The sequence below is a fragment of the Osmerus eperlanus genome, chromosome 24, assembly GCF_963692335.1.
Source record: "Osmerus eperlanus chromosome 24, fOsmEpe2.1, whole genome shotgun sequence".
In the NCBI taxonomy this organism is placed as follows: Eukaryota; Metazoa; Chordata; class Actinopteri; order Osmeriformes; family Osmeridae; genus Osmerus; species Osmerus eperlanus.
In genome coordinates, this window is record NC_085041.1 from 2,252,095 (window position 1) to 2,276,798 (window position 24,704).

The 24,704-nt window shown below is 56.4% G+C and overlaps 1 protein-coding gene across 6 annotated transcripts; it reads left to right on the forward strand.

The window, feature by feature from the left end:
* Positions 1 to 268: 268 nt before the first annotated feature.
* Positions 269 to 23,611, forward strand: prrc2c (proline-rich coiled-coil 2C). 6 transcript variants are annotated; one of them, XM_062450995.1, is made up of 35 exons: positions 270 to 715; positions 4,274 to 4,442; positions 4,724 to 4,895; positions 5,017 to 5,129; positions 5,257 to 5,382; positions 5,472 to 5,839; positions 5,965 to 6,047; positions 6,213 to 6,349; positions 6,492 to 6,579; positions 7,531 to 7,708; positions 7,943 to 8,518; positions 8,555 to 8,672; positions 9,148 to 9,320; positions 9,478 to 9,727; positions 10,055 to 10,262; positions 10,353 to 12,749; positions 14,023 to 14,180; positions 15,592 to 15,746; positions 15,843 to 16,230; positions 16,321 to 16,400; positions 16,531 to 16,713; positions 17,020 to 17,277; positions 17,364 to 17,456; positions 18,020 to 18,112; positions 18,243 to 18,417; positions 18,631 to 18,828; positions 20,058 to 20,179; positions 20,388 to 20,614; positions 21,059 to 21,293; positions 21,528 to 21,638; positions 21,747 to 21,941; positions 22,059 to 22,165; positions 22,265 to 22,391; positions 22,527 to 22,790; positions 22,995 to 23,399. In XM_062450995.1, exons 2-35 carry the CDS (start codon positions 4,328 to 4,330, stop codon positions 23,256 to 23,258), a joined length of 8,535 nt encoding a protein of 2,844 aa, XP_062306979.1. In that variant the 5' UTR covers positions 270 to 715; positions 4,274 to 4,327; the 3' UTR covers positions 23,259 to 23,399. The 6 variants fall into 6 exon arrangements, with proteins under 6 accessions (XP_062306976.1, XP_062306978.1, XP_062306979.1 ...); XM_062450992.1 differs by having other exon boundaries at positions 269 to 715; positions 7,531 to 7,693; positions 7,943 to 8,672; positions 22,995 to 23,611; XM_062450994.1 differs by having other exon boundaries at positions 269 to 715; positions 7,531 to 7,678; positions 7,943 to 8,672; positions 22,995 to 23,611.
* The last annotated feature ends 1,093 nt before the right edge of the window (positions 23,612 to 24,704 follow it).

The following is a 24,704-nucleotide window of genomic DNA, read 5'->3' on the forward strand; positions in this document are numbered from 1 at the left end:
TTGGTCTTTCTAAATAGTGAAGCCAACTGTATTAAAGGGACCGGTTGGATCAGAGGTTTCAATGCACTGAAGACATCTGAAGATTCATCGCGCAGGTGGCAAAATAAAACCATGAAATGTTTCTCCCCAGGTGAAGAGAGACCAGTTTTAAACAAGATGTGCGTGCCCGCTGGGTCGGTTCTGATGTAGTCTGTATTTTGTGACCGGAGAGAGAACATTAGCAGACTTTTCAGGTGGATCTACTAATATTTTAGCAACAAACAAAAAAGACGCTTCGTAGGCATCGTTGTCTGCGTGATGACGTCAGGCCGCCGTGGATTGGCGGTCTGCCATCTTTGATTGTGCGACAGGCCGCGGCGCGAGCGGGGCCTCACTCAACTAGAGCTACACTGTCGCACGAGATAACGGGTGGGGGAAAACATTGAAACACAAGAGGAACACACCGAAAAACTATTAACGTCCGAATTACAATACGAGGACATATTGAGAGAGAAAAAGCACAGTGTTAACGCTGGAAAGAAACCAGGCCCGTGCAACTGAGGAGCAGCTGTTAGTTGCTAGTGTGCGCTAACCATCGTTAGCTCCACTAGCAGGCAAACCAGCTTTTGTAATCCGCCGGCCACACTAACTCGCACACCGCAGTCCAGCCCAAATTCAGACGCCTAGTCTGGCCGTACGACAGACTAGAAGACAAACACAGGACCGGCGGTACCAGGTAGGTCAACTCGTCAAGGATATTTCTGTGTAACGTTGTCGGAGAGGCGATGGTTGCGTTTAGCCTAACCTCATACTTGCTAAACTGGGGTTAGCTTGCAAGCTAAAAGCCTAGTGTCCACGGCACAGGAAGAAAAAAAATCTCAATGTGATGTGGATGCGATGGCGACCTGAGAACCGAAACTGAACCTAACACAGTCATACACCGAGCGATAGCTGTGCAGCAGCTAGATGTATGGCTACGTAGTCTAGCTAACTAGCTAAATACATTTCTTTCTAGTTACATGTTAGCAACCACCATGCTGCCAACGTCCAAAAGTAGCTAGGTAGACTGGGTTGCCGGGTAATTTCTCGCACCGTCGTAAGTCATCATACTAGTTAGCTAACAGCCTTGATTATTTAGTTATGCCCAGGCTATCTTGTCCAAGTCGGTTCGGTCTACAGAGGCCCCTTCGCGGCGTAGTGATGCGACCCACCCTGCCTATTCCAGCCGACACGACATCGGCTTGTCCAGTGTGAAGACTCATCTTGCAGTCGGCTGAATCAGGATAGCTAGCCACTTCTACCATATTGTGGGCATTTAGGTTTAGTGTGAATTATAGTACACATCCGATGGATTAGAAGACCGTTTCATTGTGAGTTTGGATGAACAATATTGTATTTGTGATTGAGGCCAAGAAGGGAAAGCTAGTGTAACTACAATTTTCCTTAGCTAGAAATTCTCAGTCTCCCAATGCCACATTTCAGCCCGGTTAAGTTGAATAATTTAAACAAGGAATCAATCAAACCCAGCTGTCAATCACCAACTTAACACATACATGCGAATTAGACCCAACATATTTTTTTTTTTTCGTTTTCAAAAGACTCAGTGTAGTGTGTGTGTGAATGTACAAACGTGTGTTGCTGCCTGGATTAGTGAAGTAGTCAAAAAATGATTCATCATTTCCATCTGCACACACAGGAACAAGCTGAGGGAGGCTGGCAGGCGCGTGCATCATCACTGGTTCAATACTTGGAGGGGGGCAGAGAGAATTTGGGTATTTAATTGAAGGGCTTAGCCAGTATCCCATGGCCCTTTTGATAGAGAATTTGATTTTTCGGGTGAACTATTGTTGATATCGAGGAGCTGTTTTGTTGTAAATAAAAAAACAGATGTGTTTGACTGAGTGATGGTCTCGTAGATGCCCTTGATTCCTAATATCCTAAGTGTTTTAACCCTGTGACCCATGATGGTGTATTGAAAATGTATGTTTTGGTGTTGAGAAGTTATTACGTCAGCATAATGAATCTGCACTCTTCAGTCCCAAAAGAACAAGGGAGAGATTGATGCTACCATCTAATCTCCTCTCCCCTTCTGGATGGAGAGATAATTATGTTGTCTCCTCCCATAGGACTGCAGGCTTGATTGGCCTCCTCTCTCTTCATCCTCCTCCTCTCTCCTCTTAACCTCATCTTTTCTCCTCCTCTGTCCTCATCCTCTCTCCTCCTCCCCCCGTTCATCTGCATTGATCCAAACCCCCCAGGGGAAAGGAGACTCGCACTAGCCTACATCCCCTTTCATCCAAAATGTGACTCCTGTTTATTGTCCTACTGTCTTCCAGACAGACTTGAGGTTTACAAGCCCATTAATCTTGACAATGATCCCAAAAATGGGCTACTCTGCCGTGGTCACCGGTGACTGAGCTAGCCGTTACCCCCCCCCCTCCCCAGTGTGAGGAAGTGAGAGGTGGTGACTCAGGTTGTTGTCCTCCTCCACAGGCAGCCCCCCCTCAGGCAGCCCCCCCTCAGGCAGCCCCCCCTCAGACAGCCCCCCTTCTGCACAGACTCCCAGCCCTGCTCCGGGGCTCTGGAGGCAGGATGCATTTCGGCGGTCTGAGGGAGGATTCCTCAGTCCTTTTTGTTTTTCTCTGCCTTGAAAATAAACAGAGCATATTAGATCCGTGTCCGATTCCCTTTCGCTGCACTCTTTGTCTCCGGAGTGGCCCTGAGAGGAGAGCGGCGGCAGGGAGAGCCTCTCCAGTGTTGAGGTGGGCCCTCGGGGCGAGCGACAGCAAGCGGAGGACCAAGCTCGTATCATGTTAAGACACGGATCGGGGACGTTTGATACGTGCTTCCTTGCTGGAGGGGGGGGGGGGGGCATCCTGGTCCTTTCTGTGTGTGAGGAGGTGGAGCACCCCTGCCCTGCTGCCCTCCTCACACAGACTAGACGTGTGGACCAGGCTGGGCCCTGGAGCAGGAACATGGTCTGGGGAAGAGGTCAAAGGTCAGGTAGTGCGGGAGGGGAGGGGAGCCCGAGGAGAATGGAGGGAAAACCAGCCGGCAGGGAGGCAAACGTGGGCTGTGCATGAACATGACTGGTGGAGGCCGTGTCCTCGTGTGACACTAATCCCCCCCCTCCTCCTCCTCTCCCCTCTCTCTCCCAGGCTGACCCTAGCCCTCCCAGGGGTTCTGTGTTGTGGCCTTGTCTGGGGCACAAGCTTCAGTGGAAGTATCCCAGCTGTCACTCCGCTCTGCCTCTTATCACCAACCCCCTCTCTCTCTCTCTTTCCCAGGGCCTCTGCATTACATTCTGGCATCAGAGTAGCCAACGTGTTGTCCAACGGACTTTCGTGTCGCGGAAAATCTGTTTTGCTCAAGCTACGCCTGGCGTACAGGCGTAGTTTCCCTTGTCTGGACCGCTGCGTCATTCTGAAGCGAGGAGGCTGGAGTCTGGTCAGACCTGAGGGGATGTGCACAGTCTGGGCAGACCTGAGGGGATGATGTCTCTCCCTCTCTCTCTCCCCTCTCTCTCTCTCCCCTCTCCCTCTCTCTCTCCTCTCTCTCCCCCCCCTCTCTCTCTCTCTCTCTCTCTCTCTCTCTCTCTCTCTCTCTCTCTCTCTCTCTCTCTCTCTCTCTCGTCACTCTCACTTTCCCTCGGCCAGCCTCGGTAACGCGCCAGCGTGCCGTCTTAGGTGGCGTAGGCATGGCAACCTGACATGCCCCGTTGAGCGGAGCGAAGGCATTGTGATGGAGAGGTGAAGAGTCTCATTCCATCACCCTTCACAACAACAACACAGAGAGCCCTTTCCGGACCACGTGACCCCCCCCCCCCCCCGTGTGTGTCTCCAGGCTCCGTGTGTTGCCTGCGTGTGCGGGAGAGAAGGGCCTGACTCTAGTCTCGCAGAGCTCTCTCAATAGCAGCTGACAAGAAACGGGTTTGTTTAAGCACACTGTGGACCCTCTTGTCGCGGGGAACACACGTTCTTATACACAACCTCGGGAGTCAGTAAAGCCGTTATTTACTCCTTAACGGTTTGCGGGACCCAGCGCGGTTTGTTGGTTAACCAGACACTATCGAGAGATGTGGGGTGGCGTTCTGGGTGCTGTGGATACACTTCATGCATTAATCAAAAGGTTGTCGTGAGTAACGACGTTGTGTCCTTGGGAAAGGAACTTCACCCTACTTGCTTCAGGGGGGAATGTCCCTGTACTTCCTGTAAGTCGCTCTGGATAAGAGCGTCTGCTAAATGACTAAATGTAAATGTAAAGCCCTCTCTTCCCTCCCTCTCCTCCCCGTCAGGAGGCTGGTTCTGGGGGTGAGACAGGAGACCAGACTCGATGAGTTTCCAGCGAAATGTCAGAGAAGTCAGGGCAGAGTACCAAGGCAAAGGATGGGAAGACCAAGTATGCAACCCTTAGCCTCTTCAACACCTACAAGGGCAAGTCTCTGGAGACCCAGAAAACTGCAGGTGAGCTGCCACCAGGCCGTGGCCGAACGTCCGTCGGCCTCGCATGTCACGATCGATCCATGCCTTCTGTTCAAATTCACTGCCTCAGTGGTACACATGCACACGGACACATATATATATGTAACTGATACAGACAAAACTGACTGCTTTAGCTAATCAGAGGAGCGAGAAGCAGTGTTTCCGTTGACCCAGAGCTTGTTTTTGTCCCAGCGCGAGCCGCAGCTCTCCTGTTACACGGCTTAACCCAGTAAACCTCCACCCTCCCTCCCTCAATCCCACAGTGGCTGCCAGACATGGGCTCCAGAGTTTGGGCAAAGTTGCTGTCAGCAGGCGCATGCCCCCGCCAGCCAACCTGCCCAGCCTGAAGGCAGAGAACAAGGGCAACGATCCCAACGTGAACATCGTACCCAAGGACGGCAGCGGTTGGGCATCGCGGACAGAAGGAGAAGAGAGGTAAGGGTGCAGAGAGGAGAATCACACCCAAGAGACACCCTGCACACTGTCCTACCTGGAGTTGTTACTGTAGATACTTGCCCCCCCCCCCCCTCTCACCACCCTGTTTGTTGTCCCTCAGGCAGCAGGAGACCCCCCCGCCCCCGCCCAAACCGGTGGCCCCCCAGCCCCCGGAGGTCCCCATCGGTGGGAGCAGGTCCTGGGGCAACAGCAAGCCACCGACACAGCCTGCTGGTGAGGCTTCCGGCAACTTCCACCTGCTCCGGTCACTAGCCCTGTCTGTCTGGTTGTCTGTCTGTGTGTCTCTGTCTGTCTGTGTGTGTGTGTGTGCCTTTCAGTCACCACTCTGTGTGTTCTGCAGGGGCTCCGCGGGTGAACAGCCAGTTCCACCAGGAGTTTCCCAGCTTGCAGGCTGCAGGAGAGCCAGAGAAAGGGGAGGGGCAGGAGGAGGAGCCTTATGGGCCTGGACCCAGCCTCAGACCTCAGAGTATGAACCCTTACCCAGCCTCCCTCATCTTCACCCCGGCCTCTGTCCCAGACACTCAAACTAACCAGCCTTCGTCTGTCCTCTTCCAGATGTTGGCAGCTGGCGTGAGGGAGGGGGCCGGAATCTGAACGCTTCCAGCAGCCCCTCTGAGATGGACAGCAGAGTGCCAGAGGAGGAGAGCAAGGGGGCCAGCAGCACCCCCTCGCCCCCCGGGGAGGGGGAGGAGCCCGGCCGAGCCCCCTCCGGGGACGGCCAGAGGGAGAAGAGGGAGTCCAGGGAGAGGCTGCCTCAGTGCGCCCTGCCGGCCCCCCAGACCACCACCCCCGCCTCCTCCGCTCCCCCTCCCTCCTCCTCCTCCTTGGGGCCCCCCCAGGCCAAACTCAACGGGGGGCAGCAGCCTCCGGCCGGGGTCCCCCCCCAGTTCCACCCCCAGTTCCGGGGCATGATGCCTCCCTATGTGAGTCCCCCCCCAGCACACTTCCATGCCCACCACTCTGCACACACAGATCTGTCTTTGTGTCTTCCTTGGTTATCAGACTTCTAATCTCTCTCTGTCATAAACCGTCTGTGTTCCTGCTCTAGATGTTCCATGCGTATCCCCGAATGCCCTTTCCCCCCACACAAGGCAACTTCAGATACCCTGTACCACTGCAGGATGGAGCCAGGTGAGCAGACCTCTCGTGTTTCCTGCCCGGCAACCGCACTCCAGCTGCGGTCAGACGGCCAGGAGCAGGGCTAGGGGCGGGGCCTCCCCACCAGAGAGCTGTCCTGGTCTGTAGGGGTTCGTAGCCGGAGGGATTGACCCCACCCTCTCTGTGTTGTGTGTCCAGGGCTCTGCGACCAGGCCGCCCTCAGCAGGGTCCCCCCCAGGCCTGGCTCCAGGACCCGGACAGACCCTCCATCATCAGCGCCACGGAGCTCAAGGAGCTGGACAACCTGGACACGGAGGCTGACGAGGGCTGGGCAGGTCAGTGGGCCTGGACGTTGTGCTTCCTGGTTCGGCTTTTGTTGACTTGGCGGTGATGTCACCTCTGCTTGGCTTATCCTGGAGGGGCGGGGAGGGGCGTGGGGGTGGAGGCTGGGTGCTAACCTCTCTCTCTCTGTCCCAGGAGCCCAGATGGAGGTGGACTACACAGAGAAACTCAACTTCAGCGACGACGAGGAAAACCAAGCGGCCAAGGAGAAAGGAGAGAACTGGTGGGTTCTGAAACTTGTGTATCTCGTTCTCCTTCCTGTCGAGGTCTCTCATCGGTCTTTTATCTGTTAGTCCTCTGTGGTCTTACCCTCTGGAGTCTCTCTTTCTCTCTACTCTCTCTCTACTCTCTCTCTACTCTCTTTCTCTCTACTCGCTCTCCTCTCTCTCTACTCTCTCTCTACTCTCTCTCTCTCTCTCTCTCTCTCTCTCTACTCTCTCTCTACTCTCTCTACTCTCTCTCTTCTCTCTCTCGCTCTCCTCTCTCTACTCTCTACTCTCTCTCTTCTCTCTCTCGCTCTCCTCTCTCTACTCTCTACTCTCTCTCTTCTCTCTCTCTACTCTCTCTCTTCTCTCTCTCGCTCTCCTCTCTCTTTCTCTCTACTCGCTCTCCTCTCTCTCTACTCTCTATCTACTCTCTCTCTCTACTCTCTCTCTACTCTCTCTCTCTCTCTCTACTCTCTCTCTTCTCTCTCTCGCTCTCCTCTCTCTACTCTCTACTCTCTCTCTTCTCTCTCTCGCTCTCCTCTCTCTTTCTCTCTACTCGCTCTCCTCTCTCTCTACACTCTCTCTCTCTCTCTCTCTCTCTCTCTCTCTCTCTCTCTCTCTCTACTCTCTCTCTTCTCTCTCTCGCTCTCCTCTCTCTTTCTCTCTACTCGCTCTCCTCTCTCTCTACTCTCTCTCTACTCTCTCTCTCCTCTCTCTCTCTCTCTCTACTCTCTCTCTACTCTCTCTCTTCTCTCTCTCGCTCTCCTCTCTCTTTCTCTCTACTCTCTCTCTACTCTCTCTACTCTCTCTACTCTCTCTTTCTCTCTACTCGCTCTCCTCTCTCTCTCTACTCTCTCTCTACTCACTCTCTACTCTCTCTCTCTCTCTCTACTCTCTCTCTTCTCTCTCTCGCTCTCCTCTCTCTTTCTCTCTACTCGCTCTCCTCTCTCTCTCTCCTCTCTCTCTAGGGAGTGGATGGGCAAAGTGGAGCGGATGAGGCCACGGCCTCCAGAGGGCTCTGAGGAGCGCGCTGGTAACAGAACATCATGGGTAGATGGCGGCACCCCCAGGGCTCCTTCCCCAGGCAGCGTGGGGCAGTACAGCAAGGAACACCAGGTGAGGCTGCAGCAGGTGAGACTGCAACAGGTGAGGCTGCACCGGGGCGGGGAGAGGGCGGCGGGGTGACAGTGCCAGGCTGGGGGAATTTGAAGAAGGAATAGTTTCTTATGTACAGATTACTCATACCTCTATCTCTGTCTCTCTCTCCCCCTTTCCTCTCTCTCTATCTCTGTCTTTCTTCCCCCTCTCTCTCCCCCTTCCCTCTCTCTATCTCTATCTTTCTCCCCCCTCTCTCTCTCTCTCTCTCGCCCTCTCTCTCAGGGTCATGCTGGCGGGCGTGTGGTGGGCAGCGGCGGCCCCCGCTTGTCCAAGCCTCCCGCTGCGGCGCCCCCCGCAGGAGAGGAGGACTCGGAGGCATGGCGGCAGAAGCGTCAGCAGCAGTCGGAGGCGGTGGAGCGTGCGCGGAGCAGGAGGGCGGAGGAGGAGCGCCGCATGGAGGAGCAGCGCCTGGCCGCCTGCGCCGAGAAACTCAAGCGGCTCAACGAGAAGCTCCGCCCTCCCTCGTCGGAGCCCAGACCCGCCCCGACGGAGCCCACCGCCGAGGAGAAGGGAGCGGGGCGCGACCAGGAGTCTCCCCCCCTCCCTGCTCCTGTTCCTCCTCTCGTCTCCAGCCCGGCTCCTTCAGCGCCGACGCCCCAGGCTCCGCCCCTGCTCCTGCAAGCCACTCCCCCGGAGAGAGAGGGGGCCGAGAGAGACCTGGAGAGACTGGACAGAGAGAGAGTAGAGCCCAGCTTGGAGGAAGACAGTCATTTTGTGCCTCGCCAGTCCAGCCCTCCAGTCCAGAGGCCGGTGGCCGTGTCCCCCAAGCCGCCCAGCAGAGAGAGCCCCCTCGCGGAGGTGGGCCCCCTCGTGGAGGTGGGCCCCCTCGTGGAGGTGGGCCCCCTCGTGGAGGTAGGCCCCCTGGGAGATGTGGGCCCCCTGGTGGAGGAGACCCCGGCCGAGAGGATTCCAATGCCCATCAGGGACTACTTCAGCGTGGACGACAGCAGAGGTGAGTTATTTTTAGTTATTTTTCCGAAACTGAAGCTAGCTAGCTTTAGTTAGCTTCCGTTACCTAGCAACCTAGGCTTTAGTTAGCTTCCGTTACCTAGCAACCTAGCATAACACTCGTAGCAATGCTACTACCTGCTAGTGTTACTTGTTAGCCTCCTCATTAGTACATTTTGAAGCCATACTATTGCGTTTTTCATGTAGTTTTTGTCTATTGGAAAGTATTCAGTTGGAATGTTCCAAATCGCATATGTGCGACGCTACGCTGTAAGACCCGCATTCGAACGATCACATGTGCGATGCTACTCCTTAATGGGTTAAAAAAAAAAACTATTGTCTCAGATCACAGCTGAGGCCTGCTGTTCATAGTCCTGACCTGGTTCTGCTCTGCCTCCTTCAGAGAGATTCCCTCCTCCTTGTGTGTTCTGTTGGGTACCAGAACATTCTCATGTGTGTGTTTGTGCTCTGTCTGACAGTGGAGGAGCCCCACCCCTCCATGCCCCGCGTGGACCCCCCCAGCGGGGAGGAGGGGCCTGCGGCCCCCCTGGACCTGGAGGGGGAGGCCGGGGCCTCGGTACGCCCCCCTCTCTCCTCTGGATACTCCAAACAGTTCCAGAAAACTCTGCCTCCTCGCTTCCTCAGACAGCAGGTAGCATGTCCTACCGGGGTCTCTGTGTATGTGTGTGTGTGTTGGAAGGGGACCTGGGAGGATGGAGATTGACCCTACAAACCTTAACTGTAGCTGTGCATTCAGCAAAGATCACAGTCTAACTCCTCCTCCCCCTTTCCCTCCTTTCCCCTCACAGGAGCAGATGAAGCAACAGCAGTGGCAACAGCAGCAGCAGCAGAGCGGGAGGTCCGTGTCCCCCTCAGGGGGGGCCGGGGTGGCTGGGCCCCCGCAGCAGCAGCGCTCCCTGTACCAGACCATGGGCCCCCACCACCAGCAGCACCTGGCCTCCATGGGCTTCGACCCCCGCTGGCTCATGATGCAGTCCTACATGGACCCCCGCATGATGTCTGGCCTGCCGCCCATGGACGTACCGCCCATACACCCTGGTACACACCACCTGTCAATCAAAACTGAGCTTAATACTCTCAGACTTTGTTTGTCTGTCTTTGTCTCTCCCTCCTTCTCTCTCTCTTTTTCTTTCTCTCTCTGTCGATCTGTCTCTGTCTCTCCCCCTCTCTCTCTCTCTTTTTCTCTCTGCCTCTCTCTCTGCCTCTCTCTCTCTCTCTCTCTCTCTCTGTGTGTCTTAATTTACCGTTGTTGCTATCCTTTCCCACACCAGCCCTGAGTGCATCTGTTTGGGTACAGCTCTAACCCTGCTGTGCTCCCGTAAGCAGGCCTTGGTTCTGACGCTTGCTGTGTTGTGACCCGTCCAGGGAGGATGCCCCCCAAGCAGATCGTCCGGAGGGAGCCCGGAGACAACTCCAGCTCCAGCTCCGACTCCTTTGACCACCTGAGCCGACCCGGCCGCGAACACGGGGTCCCCTCTGAGCCCCGCATGGTCTGGGGCTCAGAGCCGTACGCCCAATCAGAACCTCTCCCTTCGGTCACGCCCCCTAAGGGGCGGGAAGACAAGGAGCCCAGGTGAGAGGGCGGAGCTTGGTGATAGGGGGCGGAGCTTGGTGGTTGTTGTTGTTTAGGTCACTTGTTTCTAACCTCTCTCTCTGTCTTCAGACTGGACGCAGGGTTAGATCTGGACAGGGGCCTGTCCTCCATGTACTCCCAGGACCCCCTGGAGACCCGGGGGAAGATCGGCTTCTTCAGGGAGCCGTCCGAGCCCCAGTCTGCCTTCCTCCAGGGCCCGGAGGAGAGGGCCCCCGCGGGGTCCAGCTTCGACCCCGAGGAGCCGGGTCTTCCTAGCGGAGAGGAGGTGGAGGCCCTTGGCCAGGCCATGCTCCACAGGGGCGTCGTCTCCCAGGACGAGCCCCGCTTCGACAGCCTCTCTCTGGGAACAAAAACACTGGGGGTCCAGGATGCAGGGGAGAGGCCCGAGGACAAGGCCCGGCCGGAGCCCTTCTCCCAGGTCGCGGCAGCCAACAAGGCTGCACCTCCCGTCGACGTGCTCTACAAACCCGACAAGCTGCTCCCGCCCGCCCCCAGCAGGCAGAAGACTGAGCTGCGTTGGGGGGGCCGAGCGGGGGCCGGGCGCAGGGAGGGTTCGGGTGGGGAGAGACCCGTCCGCCGGTCTGGACCCATCAAGAAGCCCGTCCTGAGGGACATGAAGGAGGAGAGGGAGCAGAGGGAGGAGAGGGAGAAGCGCCATGAGAGAGGGGAACGAGGAGAGAGGCCCAAGAAGGAAGGGGGCGTGGCCAAGGTCCAGTCTGCCGCTGCCGCCGTTTCCGAGGGGTCCAGGCCCCAGGCAGAGGTGAAGAGGGAGCCTGCCGACCCAGAGGAGGTGCCCCAGGCTGGGCCTCAGAGGGCTAGGGACACCCTGGCCCCCTCCGGGACCCCCCCCACCTCCGCTCAGGAGGACAAAACGGACAACAAGCCAGCCACCAACGACAAGCACCCCGAACCCAAACTGCCCCCCCGGAAAGAGTCGAACCTGCCCCCTCGCGCCTTCCGGAGGGAGGAGAGAGAGAGGGAGCGGGATCGGGAGAGAGAGAGGGACAGGGAGCTGGACAGGGATAGGGACAGGGATTGGCCAATGGACGCCAGCTTCCGTGGGCGTGGCCGCGGAGAGTACTACTCCAGAGGACGCAGTTACCGGGGAACATACGGGGGGAGGAACCGAGGCGGTCGTGGGCGGAGCCGGGGTGACTACCCGTACCGGGAGCCCCGGTCCCGCTCCGACCTCCCCGTCGCCGGGGGCGCCGCGGCCGCCTTCCGCTGCCGCGAGGAGAGCGAGACTCGAAGCGAGAGCTCGGACTTCGAGGTGATGCCCAAGCGGCGTCGCCGACGGGGATCCGACACTGACACGGAGAGCGAGGGGGGACGGGAGTCCGCCAGCGACACGGGGCCGTCCGACCGAGAGCCCAGCACCAAACCCAGCCGGCCGCTCAGACGAGAGCTTCCAGGGGAGGGGAGGCCCGGCGCAGTCAAGCCCGGCTTCGGACCCACTCCCCTGGGGGAGAAGGGAGGCTCCAGGGGAGAGGAGGAGGGCAGGCCCAAGCCAGGGTTCCTGCCCAAAGGAGAGCCCTCCAGGCGTGGCCGTGGGGGTCTGTACAGCCGGCGTGGAGGGGCCCGGGAGCGAGGAGGGCCCCGGTCGGCCCCTCTCAGGCGTCCGGGGGCCAGGGAGGCGTCTTCCCAGTGGCCCTCCAAGCCCATGGAGACCTTCCGGCCCGAGGAGGCGGAGGCCTCCAGATACGACAACCCTCCCCTGGACCGACGGCCCCCCAAGTACGAGGGCAAGAAGTTCGGGGACGTGGGCCCCCAAAACAGCAGAGAGAGGCCCCGTCGCCCCAGACCAGCCCGGCCCCCAAGGCAAGACAAGCCACCTCGCTTCCGCCGCCTAAAGGAGAGAGAGGCTGCCGTGTTGGCCGGGGGGGAGACGGCCCCCCTGCCCCATGCCCCCTTACCCTCAGTGCCTGTGACCCCCGCCTCCGTCTCCTTGTCCCCCACCCTGTCCAGAGCCCCTGGGACGCCCGTCACCGTGCCTGCCGAGGTGGGGGCCCCCGGCCCGGACCTGCCCTCCCCCACCGAGGCCTCCCTGCCGGAGGGAAGCAGTCCCACCGTGACGGCCGTGGGCACCAAGTCTCCAGACCTGTCCAACCAGAACTCGTCGGACCAGGCCAACGAGGAGTGGGAGACCGCCTCGGAGAGCAGCGACTTCAACGAACGCCGAGAGCGAGAGGAGAGGAGGGGGGCGCTGGAGGCCGCCTGCGCCGCTGCCCCCACCTCCTCCGCCCCGGCCCCGCCCGCCCCCCAAGGCTCCGCCCCGCCGAGCAGGAGCCCCACCGAGGGCGGGGTGACCCCCAAGAGGGAGGTGGCGCCCGCGGCCAAGAGGAGCTTCTCCAGCCAGAGGCCCACGGAAAGACAGAACCGCAGAGGCAACAGCGGAGCCAAACCCGGCCGAGGCTACGCCGGAGCCAAGGGGGAGAGGAGAGGAGGGCCCAAGCCCGGCCGGCGAGGGTGAGAACCGGGGGGGGGGTCTACCAGAGATTAGAGGCGGGACTTTAAAAAAAGTTGCGCTGCAGCAAGCGACAGATGCTTTTTTTAAATCACGTTTTACCTCGAATATTATCACGTTTTGGATTCTTCTCTTGGGTTCCTAGTCGGTTGTCAAGAGGGGAGAGTGTGAATGTCAGTTTCTGTCTCGTGTCATCCTGTGTGTGTGTGTGTGTGTGTGTGTGCGCGCGCACTGCCACAGTGCAGGCACACCTAATTGTCTTCAGCTGTGTGTATTAATATCCTCCCATATGAAGGACGTGTTTGATTCCCCTCCTCATCTGGGGCTGTGTGGGAGTGATAAATATAGACAGAGGTTCAGGGTATTTATAGTCTGCTCCCTCTGCTGTGGCCGTCCCTCTATAGAAGTCTGAACACACCACCTCTTTCTTATTCTCTCATCTCTCTCCCACTCATCTCTCTCTCCTACTCATCTCTCTCTCTCTGTCTCTCTCTCTCCCCATCTCGCTTACTCTCTTCCCTCCACCCCTCTCTATCACTTTATCCTACTTTCTCCCCTCCTCTTTATCACTCTCTCTTACTCCCCCTCTCCCCCCCTCCTCTCTCTCTCTCTCTCTTTCTCTCTCTCTCTCTCTCTCTCTCTCTCTCTCTCTCTCTCTCTCTCTCGTCCCATCTCAGTCTCTCTCCCTCCCCTCTCTCTCTCTCTCTCTCTCTCTCTCTCTCTCGTCCCATCTCAGTCTCTCTCCCTCCCCTCTCTCTCTCTTTCTCTCTCTCTCTAGTCCCATCTCAGTCTCTCTCCCTCCTCTCTCTCTCTCTCTCTCTCTCTCTCTCTCTCTCTAGTCCCATCTCAGTCTCTCTCCCTCCCCTCTCTCTCTCTCTTTCTAGTCACATCTCAGTCTCTCTCCCTCCCCTCTCTCTCTCTCTCTCTAGTCCCATCTCAGTCTCTTGGCTTCCTCTTCCCCCGTCAGAACAGCAGAAACACCCTGAAGCCGTTTAAGCGTTCGTACCTGGTGTCCCCAGGAGTGCAGTGAGTCGCTGAGAGTTGAGCTTGCAGTAGGAAGATGACATTTGTTCGTTTCTAACTAGAGGCTGTTCCACCCTTCACAACCGTAGTGCAGAAGAGCGAGGGCAAGGATCTCTTCCCAGCCCCCCACCCCCCTTTTCCAACACTTCTGGGATGGTTTGTCGCTGTGTGTTTGTGGTGGAATCGTGTGTGTGTTGTCGATTCATCTGGTTAACGTGTGTGTGTGTGTGTGTACGCCCTCCCCTCCGCCAGAACCGGGCCCCAGAACCCTGAGGGGGTGTCAGGCGGCCCAGGCCAGAGGCCCGGCAGGGACCAGGCCTCGCGCCGCAAGGACGAGGCTAAGCAGGCCGCCAAGAAGCCCAAGGAGAAGGAGAACGCACTGTCCCAGTTTGACCTCAACAACTACGCCAGTGAGTCACACACACACACACACACCTGCTAATACACACACACACTTCCCTACACACAGTGACAAACCATTCTAGAATCCAGGGGTACAGAATGGCAGTACAAACCATTCTAGAATCCAGGGGTACAGAATGGCAGTACAAACCATTCTAGAATCCAGGGGTACAGAATGGCAGTACAAACCATTCTAGAATCCAGGGGTACAGAATGGCAGTACAAACCATTCTAGAATCCAGGGGTACAGAATGGCAGTACAAACCATTCTAGAATCCAGGGGTACAGAATGGCAGTACAAACCATTCTAGAATCCAGGGGTACAGAATGGCAGTACAAACCATTCTAGAATCCAGGGGTACAGAATGGCAGTACAAACCATTCTAGAATCCAGGGGTACAGAATGGCAGTACAAACCATTCTAGAATCCAGGGGTACAGAATGGCAGTACAAACCATTCTAGAATCCAGGGGTACAGAATGGCAGTACAAACCATTCTAGAATCCAGGGGTACAGAATGGCAGTACAAACCATTCTAGAATCCAGGGGTACAGAATGGCAGTACAAACCATTCTAGAATCCAGGGGTACAGAATGGCAGTACAAACCATTCTAGAATCCAGGGGTACAGAATGGCAGTACAAACCATTCTAGAATCCAGGGGTACAGAATGGCAGTACAAACCATTCTAGAATCCAGGGGTACAGAATGGCAGTACAAACCATTCTAGAATCCAGGGGTACAGAATGGCAGTACAAACCATTCTAGAATCCAGGGGTACAGAATGGCAGTACAAACCATTCTAGAATCCAGGGGTACAGAATGGCAGTACAAACCATTCTAGAATCCAGGGGTACAGAATGGCAGTACAAACCATTCTAGAATCCAGGGGTACAGAATGGCAGTACAAACCATTCTAGAATCCAGGGGTACAGAATGGCAGTACAAACCATTCTAGAATCCAGGGGTACAGAATGGCAGTACAAACCATTCTAGAATCCAGGGGTACAGAATGGCAGTACAAACCATTCTAGAATCCAGGGGTACAGAATGGCAGTACAAACCATTCTAGAATCCAGGGGTACAGAATGGCAGTACAAACCATTCTAGAATCCAGGGGTACAGAATGGCAGTACAAACCATTCTAGAATCCAGGGGTACAGAATGGCAGTACAAACCATTCTAGAATCCAGGGGTACAGAATGGCAGTACAAACCATTCTAGAATCCAGGGGTACAGAATGGCAGTACAAACCATTCTAGAATCCAGGGGTACAGAATGGCAGTACAAACCATTCTAGAATCCAGGGGTACAGAATGGCAGTACAAACCATTCTAGAATCCAGGGGTACAGAATGGCAGTACACAGTTTGTGTTCCCTGGTACAGTGAGTGAGCTCTGTTGCCCCCCTCCCCCCCCAGGTGTGGTGATCATCGACGACCACCCGGAGGTGACCACTCTGGAGGACCCCCAGTCCAACACCACGGACGACGGCTTCACCGAGGTGGTCTCCCGCAAGCAGCAGAAACGCCTGCAGGACGAGGAGAGACGCAAGAAGGAGGAGCTGACCACACAGGTGAGGGGGGGAGAGAGGAGGAGGAGGAGAGAGTGGGGATAGAGAGAGACTACCCCAGCGCCCCCTGGGTCCTAACTCCTGCCCGTTTGTTGACAGAACTGGGGGAAGAAAGGCTCCGGAGACAAAGGCAGAGGGGGAGGAGGAAAGCTGCCTCCTAGATTTGCCAAAAAACAACAACACCAACAACAACCCTCCCAGCCCCCCCCACCACAGGCCCCCCTGCCCCAGCCCCCCATCTCTGCCCCCCAGCACGCCCACCCTCCCCCCTCCCAGCCCCCCCCTGCTGCCGTCTCCACCGCCCCCCGGCCCCAGGAGGTCACCGCGGCCCCCCTGCCCGCCGCCCCCCCAGCCGCGGTGGACTTCACCTCCAAGACCCTGCCCCCGGCCCCCCTGCCCGCGGCCCCCGCCCCGCACAGCACCCTGGGAACGGAACTGTGGGAGAACAAGGTGGCGGGTTCCGCAGTGCTCCCCGACGTCAAGAAACGTGAGTTCCGCGCAGACGGAAACTTCCAGAAGAAGCAGGTCGCCTCGGCCTCCAGTCCTCCGCTAACGGCTGCCTCCCTGTGTGTTTCAGTGGGGCCCATCAGCCCCCCGCAGCCCCCCTCCGTGAGTGCCTGGAACAAGCCCCTCACCTCCTTCACCGGGACGGCCGAGGTAGGACCCTCTGCCTCGCAGCAGGGAGGCTAGAGATCTCTGACACTCACGTTCAGAGAGCTGCAGTCACACTAGTGTGTGGAGAGTAGATATGGTATGTAGTGTAACCGTGTGTGTGTGTGTGTGTCAGGGTGTGAAGGTGGGACCAGAGGGTGTGGTTGAGCTGGGGCTGGACAGTATCCAGTTCGGAGCCCCCTCGTCTGCGGGGAGCACGGACAGCGACGGGGGCCCGGTCCTCCTGGAGGCCGGGCTGCCGGCCCCCAAGGAACAGAGACAGAAGCAGACACGTGCTGGACCCATCAAGACCCAGAAGGTACGGAGCTCACACACACACTCTGTCTCTCTCCGCCTCTCTCTGTCTCTCTCTCGCCCTCTCTCTCTGCTCCTCTCTGTCTCTCTCTCTGCCTCTCTCCCTCTCTCTCTCACACACGCACAGACAGGCACTCACACACTCTCTCTCTCGCACACGCACACACAGGCACTCACACTCTCTCACACACAATTATTCATACAGAAACTTCCCATCACATGTATCCAGTAGTAGTAGTGCCAGTGCTGTATAAAAAAAGATCCCAGTTGATCCAGAAGGTTCTTCATGTGTGGTCCTGTGTGTCTCCAGCTCCCAGACATGGAGCCCGTGGAGACCAAGGGCTACAAGCCTGGGCCCATCGGCAAGGAGCGCTCCCTGAAGAACCGCAAGGCCAAGGACGGCCGTGTAGGGGAGGGCGAGGGCCTGGAGGCGGGCGTGTCCGGGGGAGGGAGCGTCCGGCCAGCCGCCTCCAGCCCCCCCACCACGGACCCCGGCGTGCCTGAGCTGGGGGGAGACATCGAGGGCATGATCACCGTGCCGTCGGCCGAGTACACCAGCAGCTCCAAGGTACAACACGTCTCCACCGTCTGACTGCACGAGCCTCTGGAACATGCAGAGCTGTTCTAACTGTCTGTGTGTGTGTGTTCTCTCAGGAGTCTGTGACTGACTACACCACCCCTTCCTCGTCCCTGGCAGACAGCGTCCCTACTGTCGGCAGCAAGATGGAGGAGAGTCTGGTGGCCAATGTGAGGCACAGCCCAGTCATGAGAACAGTCATAACAACGGCCCAGTCATGAGAACAGTCATAACAACGGCCCAGTCATGAGAACAGTCATAACAACGGCCCAGTCATGAGAACAGTCATAACAACAGGCCAGTCATGAGAACAGTCATAACAACAGCCCAGTCATGAGAACAGTCATAACAACAACATGAAGTATTTGTGTACTGTGCCAGCTTGTTCTCTGAGGTGCTGTCTTGTGTACTGTGCCAGCTTGTTCTCTGAGGTGCTGTCTTGTGTACTGTGCCAGCTTGTTCTCTGAGGTGCTGTCTTGTGTACTGTGCCAGCTTGTTCTCTGAGGTGCTGTCTTGTGTACTGTGCCAGCTTGTTCTCTGAGGTGCTGTCTTGTGTACTGTGCCAGCTTGTTCTCTGAGGTGCTGTCTTGTGTACTGTGCCAGCTTGTTCTCTGAGGTGCTGTCTTGTGTACTGTGCCAGCTTGTTCTCTGAGGTGCCAGCTTGTTCTCTGAGGTGCTGTCTTGTGTACTGTTCCAGCTTGTTCTCTGAGGTGCTGTCTTGTGTGTCCACCAGGTGGCGCTGCCCCACCTGCCTCGCAGGGAGGCTCTCCAGCAGAGCTCCAGTCTCAGCACTGTCTCCCCTGCCACCGTCGACCTCACCCTGAAGGTGACCTCACACACACTTTACTGTACCATGCCTGACCCTCAAACTCTTGTGCTTCCAGAATCAGACAGTCCAGAGATGTGCTTTTTCTGACTACTTTTCTCTCTGCCTCCTCCCCTCCCCTCCCCCCCAGATGGAGTCAGCCCGCAAGGCCTGGGAGAACTCCCCCAGCCTGGGGGACAAAGGCTCTCCTGTCACCTCCTCCTCCTCCCCCATCACCTCCTGCCCTGCCTCCTACTCCTCCTTCTCCTCTGCCTCCATGCCTCAGATCCCTGTGGCCTCCGTCACGCCCAGCACCTCGCTCTCAGGTACACACACACACACACACTCTCCTCCCTGCTCCCCGTGCACAGGCAGGGGCGGGGGGTTGTTTTCAAACGTGGATGGGACAGCTTTTGTTTTGTTTGTCACATAAAATTTTCTTAATCTTCACTCTTATCCGAAGGCCGGTCTCGGTCCACCTCCACTCTCCCATAAGAATCTCTGTTCTCAAGTTTACCTCCCTTCCTCCCTCCCCCTAGGGTCTGGCACCTACACCACGTCCTCCCTGGGCACCAAGACCACCACGGCCTCTGACCCCCCCAACATCTGCAAGGTGAAGCCCCAGCAGCTGCAGGGAGGGGCCATGTCCAGCAGCAGCTTCTCCCAGCTGGGCTGCGTGGCCCCTCTGCTGTCCCAGCAGCAGAGCCCTCAGGTCTACGTGTCCCAGTCTGCAGCAGGTCAGCACTGCCTCGCTCTCTCTTTCTCTCTCTCTCTCCCTCTCTACCTCTTTCTCTATCTCTCTCTACCTCTCTTTCTCTATCTCTCTCTACCTCTTTCTCTCTATCTCTCTCTACCTCTTTCTCTATCTCTCTCTACCTCTTTCTCTCTATCTCTCTCTACCTCTTTCTCTATCTCTCTCTACCTCTTTCTCCCTCTCTACCTCTTTCTCTATCTCTCTCTACCTCTTTCTCCCTCTCTACCTCTTTCTCTATCTCTCTCTACCTCTTTCTCTCTCCCTCTCTACCTCTTTCTCTCTCTCTCTACCTCTTTCTCCCTCTCTACCTCTTTCTCTCTATCTCTCTCTACCTCTTTCTCTATCTCTCTCTACCTCTTTCTCTCTCCCTCTCTACCTCTTTCTCTATCTCTCTCTACCTCTTTCTCTATCTCTCTCTACCTCTTTCTCCCTCTCTACCTCTTTCTCTCTATCTCTCTACCTCTTTCTCTATCTCCCTCTACCTCTTTCTCTCTCCCTCTACCTCTTTCTCTATCGCTCTCTACCTCTATCTCTCTCTCTCTCTCTCTCTCTCTCACACACATGTACAAACGCAGACATGTACATACACACACACACACAGAGACAAACATTCGCGCGCGCACACACTCTCATCTAGACTTAGTCTGCGGTTGTTATTCAGTCCTACATTCTATGCCCCCCTCCTCCTCCTCCCCCCTCCCCCAGCAGAGGGCATTAGGCCAGCTCTATTACCCCCCTCCCTCTCCTGGGGAGTTAGCTAGCTGTTAGCTCATTAGCGCTCTGGGTCCCTGGAGCAGACATCATTACCTCAGATTACCTCAGTCTAATGAGGCTCTCATTTACACTGAGAGGTTAGTAGTCAGCACACACACACACACTGGCTCAAGCCTGATTTATACTGTCAAACGCGTCTGCGTAGGGTCCGCTACGCAGCATAGGACTGTACTCTACTGTACTCTACTGTTTTAGGGTTCTCTGTTCACTGTGTGGATTTTTTTTATTTTTTTTAAACGTTACACTTTTTTGTGTTGTGTGTGGGAAAATAAAAGGTTGGGGGAATAAAGTTTGGGAAGGTTGAGAATTTTTTTTTTTTTAAAGACACACACCCCCCGTGCCAGACACAGCCAATCAGGACAGCCGTTGGCCTATTAGTTGACCAGACTTCACAGCAATAGGTCTAAAACTTTCAGTTTTAACCCTTCTGCCTCCCAGGCTCTGCAGCCCAGATGCCGGCCTTCTTCATGGACACCAGCCACCTGTTCAGCACCCCTCACCCCCGCCTGGCCCCGCCCTCGCTGGCCCAGCAGCAGGGCTTCCAGCCCGGACTTTCCCAGGTCAGAACCACACCAACACACTCACCTGGAGGGGGAGGGGCCATCAGCTGGCGATGCATACTAATGCCCTCTGCCTGTGTGTGTGTTCTGTGTTTGTGTCCTGCCTCTGTGTGTGTGTGTTCTGTCTGTGTGTATTCTATGTGTACGTGTGTTGTCTGTGTGTGTCTGTGTGTGGTCTGTGTGTGTTTGTGTGTGTTGCATTCTGCAGACCACGGCCGTGCAGCAGATCCCAATCCCCATCTACGCCCCGCTCCAGGGCCAGCACCAGCACACGCACCAGCACACACACCAACACACACACCAGGCCCAGCACACACACCAACACACACACCAGGCCCAGCACACACACCAACACACAGCCCAGCTGGGCCTCAGCAGCGGGCCTCCTGTCTCCCAACCCCAGGACCTGTTCAGCTCCTCACTGCAGCCTTACAGGTGAGACACACACACACACCATGCAGTCACACACACACCATGCAGTCACACACACACCATGCAGTCACACACACACACCATGCAGTCACACACACACCATGCAGTCACACACACACACCATGCAGTCACACACACACACCATGCAGTCACACACACACCATGCAGTCACACACACACACCATGCAGTCACACACACACCATGCAGTCACACACACACACACACACCATGCAGTCTCACACACACACACACACCATGCAGTCTCACACACACACACACACCATGCAGTCTCACACACACACACACACACCACACACCATGCAGTCACACACACACACACACACCATGCAGTCACACACACACACACACACCATACAGTCACACACACACACCATGCAGTCACACACACCCACCCTCATGCCTCTTAACTCTGTGTCCCTCCCCAGGTCTCAGCAGGCGTTCATGCAGAGCAGTCTGTCCCAGCCCTCCATGCTGCTGTCAGGGCCCTCCCTGCACAGCTACCCTGGGGTGCAGGGCCCTGAGCTGGGGAAGCCCCAGTCCAGCCTGGCCTACCAGCAGCCCTCCTCCACGCAGCACATCCCCATCCTGTTTGAGCCCCAGCTCAACCAGCCCTCCGGCATGGGCGCCTCCCAGCTCATAGACACACACCTGCTGCAGCAGGTACTGCTGCTCTCTGAGATGCATGCTCACACACACACACACACACACCTGCTGCAGGTAGAGGAGCTGTTCACTCAGATACACACACGCTCTCACACACACACACATGCATGCATGCTCACGCACACACACTTGCAACATACTCACCGTTGGCCAGCTTCAAAGTGGGTCATAATTCTCGTCCTCATATGCTAATCTTTGTTTTTTTGGTGTGTGTGTGTGTGTGTGTTTCAGGCTCGCCAGGGGATGAATCAGCATTCTAACATGTACTCAGGGCAGGTGCAACAGCACGGCCAGAGCAGTTACTATAGCAACACCCAGTCTGCCAGCTCTGCAATGCAGCAGGTAACACACACAGACACATACACACACACGATATGTACTGTAATGTAGTATTCAGATACATAAACACACCTTCCTTAACCCCCCTCGCTCCCCCTCCTCCTCCACCAGGTGACAGTTCCTCTGCCAGGCTCTCAGCTGTCTCTGTCTAACTTTGGGTCTGGGGGGGGCCAGCCCCTCTTGGCCCTGCCCCCCACTCCGCCCCAGGCCCCGCCCCCCAGCATTAGCAGGCAGCCCCCGGTCTCCCAGGGTTACCGGGGCCTCATGGGCCCCAGCCATGGCATGATGCAACCCCCCTCCAGCAAGGTAGCCTGTCTGTCTGTCTGCCTGTCTGTTAGCCTGTCTGCCTGTCTGTTAGCCTGTCTGCCTGTCTGTTAGTCTGTCTGTCTAGCAGTGGGATCTAACGTGTGTGTGTGTGTCCAGATGGACATGGATCTGAAGCTGTTTGGCTCTGGGATGGACATCAAACCAGGGACTCCTCCCAGCGCCAGAAGCACCACGCCCACGTCTAGTCACTACCGCTACGACAGGTAAGAGCCACGACGACCCCACACACACACACACACCCCGCCTGCCTCCACACGGCGCCTCACCCCGCTCCTCCTCTCCCTCCTCCTCTCCCTCCCCAGGGCCAGCTCCACCTCTCCCAGCAGCCAGTCCAGTAAAATGAACAGCATGCTCTACCAGAAACAGTTCCAGCCCAGCTCTGCAGGCATGAGGATCACACAACACTTCCCTGGCCAGTTCAACCCACAGGTAACTCTCTCACACACACACACACACACTGTCACACACACACACTGTCACACACACACACACACACTGTCACACACACACACATGTGGCTTCCTGTTGTGTGATTGACACTAACTGGCTGTCCCCCCCTGTCAGATGCTGTCTCAGCCCAACATGGTGTCTCCCTTGGTCAGGCCCCCCCCACATGCTAACTCGTTCTCGGGGGGCATCCAACGCTCCCCCATGGGCCCCCCCATGGGCCCCCCTATGGGCCCCCCCATGGGCCCCCCCATGTCCCCTTCTCTGGGCGGAGGGCTGATGCCTCACCCCCGGCCCCAGCACGCTCCCAGGGGGCCCCCGGGGCCCCCCATGGCCCCCAGAGGGACACAGGCAGCTCTGAAGGCAGAGCAGGACCTCAAGGTACCGTCCTAGGAACAGGACTGTTTGACTCAGTCATAGGCTCGCTGATCACTGTTTGGATACGTGATCGATTGATGCGATCGTCTTTTGGTTGTTTCGTCGGTGGATTGATTGGCTGCGTGTCCCGTCGTTTGATTGGCTGGCGGTCTGATTGGTGCTGAGTGTGTGATGTGTCGAGTGACTGACTGTCTCTTCCCCCCCCAGGCGAAGCAGAGGGCGGAGGTGCTCCAGTCCACCCACAAGTTCTTCTCAGAGCAGCAGCAGCAGCAGATGAAGGCTCCTTCCGTCAGCAAGGCCTCTCGCCTCGACCAGGGAGGCAAGCCCTCCCTGGACAGCATGGCCCCCAACCACCAGGCGGGGGGTGTCCTGGACCGCGCAGAGCCCGACAAGCCCTCCCTCTCCTCGGGCAAGCCCATACGGACTGGTCCCATTAAGCCCCAGGCCATCAAGCCTGAGGAGGGCAAGTAGTGCCCTCACGCACGCCCTCCTCTCAGACCACACCGTGGAGGGGGGAGAGGAAGAGAAGCCAGCTGCTCCAATCACTCACACTCTCTCTTTCTCTCTCTCTCACATCAGCCTTGAGAGATGGGGGGGGGGGGGGGCGGAGGAGGAGGAGGAGACTGGGGGTCTAAACGTGAATGGTTACTGTGAAGAGGGGTACTGTAATAAGTTCCCCCCTCACCCCTGCTTCTCTCCTCCTCTCCCTCCCCACCCTCCCCCGGCCTCTGAAGGGGGAGGGGGGGGGGGTGTTGTATGAGACGACTACACTAGCTGTACAGAAGACGTCTACTTTAGTGGTAGAGAAAGAAAGAAAGAGAGGGAGGGAGGGAGGGGAGGGAGAAAAGAGAAGAAAAAAATTAAATGAGATTTGCTGCTGAGTTAGCTGTTCTTCTATCTCTTTGACTTCTGTTCCTTCAGCAGAACCACACGTATTAGAGAAGTGGGCGGGTGTAGCGTTTTTCTGAAGAAGAAGAAGAAAAGGAAAAAAAAAGAATCAATCTTTTGTTTTTGTAGTTGAACGAACAATCTTATTTAAAGATGTATTTTAGTGAAGCACACATTATTTTCCCTACCAACCCTCCCATCAGTACTAACCCAGGCGAAGGGAGTGTGTGCGTAGTCTCTGCATTGCACCATCACACACACACACACTCTCAGCCTTGTACTCAACCGTATGTCAATTTTCTCTGAACTGAAATCGATTTAATCAGGAATTCTACTGCTTTTGTTTATCCCGAAAGAAGAAAAATGTCAAATTGAATCGGTTGATTAATTGATTTGATGATTGATTGATTCGTTGATTATTCTGCCTATGAGCTCCTCCTGCCTTCTGCTTGCATCTCTTGCCTGAGGAGGTTGTGTGTGTGTGTGTGTCCTGCATCTTTAGCCAAAGGATAAGTTGCGAAAATATTACGTCACAAAGCCTTTAACATGCCTGTTGCTGTGGCAGCGGCGTTTTGAGTGAAGTTATTATGGGCTGTTTGCGAACGGTTACTCCAGATAGACGTTGCCTGTATCTAGTCAGGGGGGACTGACTCACACACACACCTCCACCGCTTTCACACTCAACCTCGCTGTCTCACACACACGCGCGCTCGCAGGGTCCTAGTGCCCTCCGTCCTGCGGCCAGACGGGCTCAGGAGAACCGAGGGTTCTCAGAACCCGGGAGTTCTCAAGAGCAGAGCCGGCGTGGTGCCCGCTAGCACGTAGACGGAGATAGAGCAAGAAGTGCAGCGACTTGAGGAAAGGGAAGAGATCTCTAGATGGGACTTGTAGTTCTGAAGGGGTGTGGACTTGTAGTTCTGAAGGGTGTCTCAGGCAGTAGGAAGTCAAGCGTTTCCTTTTCCATGTTGAGAGGACCGAAGGCGTCGTCCAGGACCCTCTCACCCCTCACCCTCATCTCACCTCTGTCCC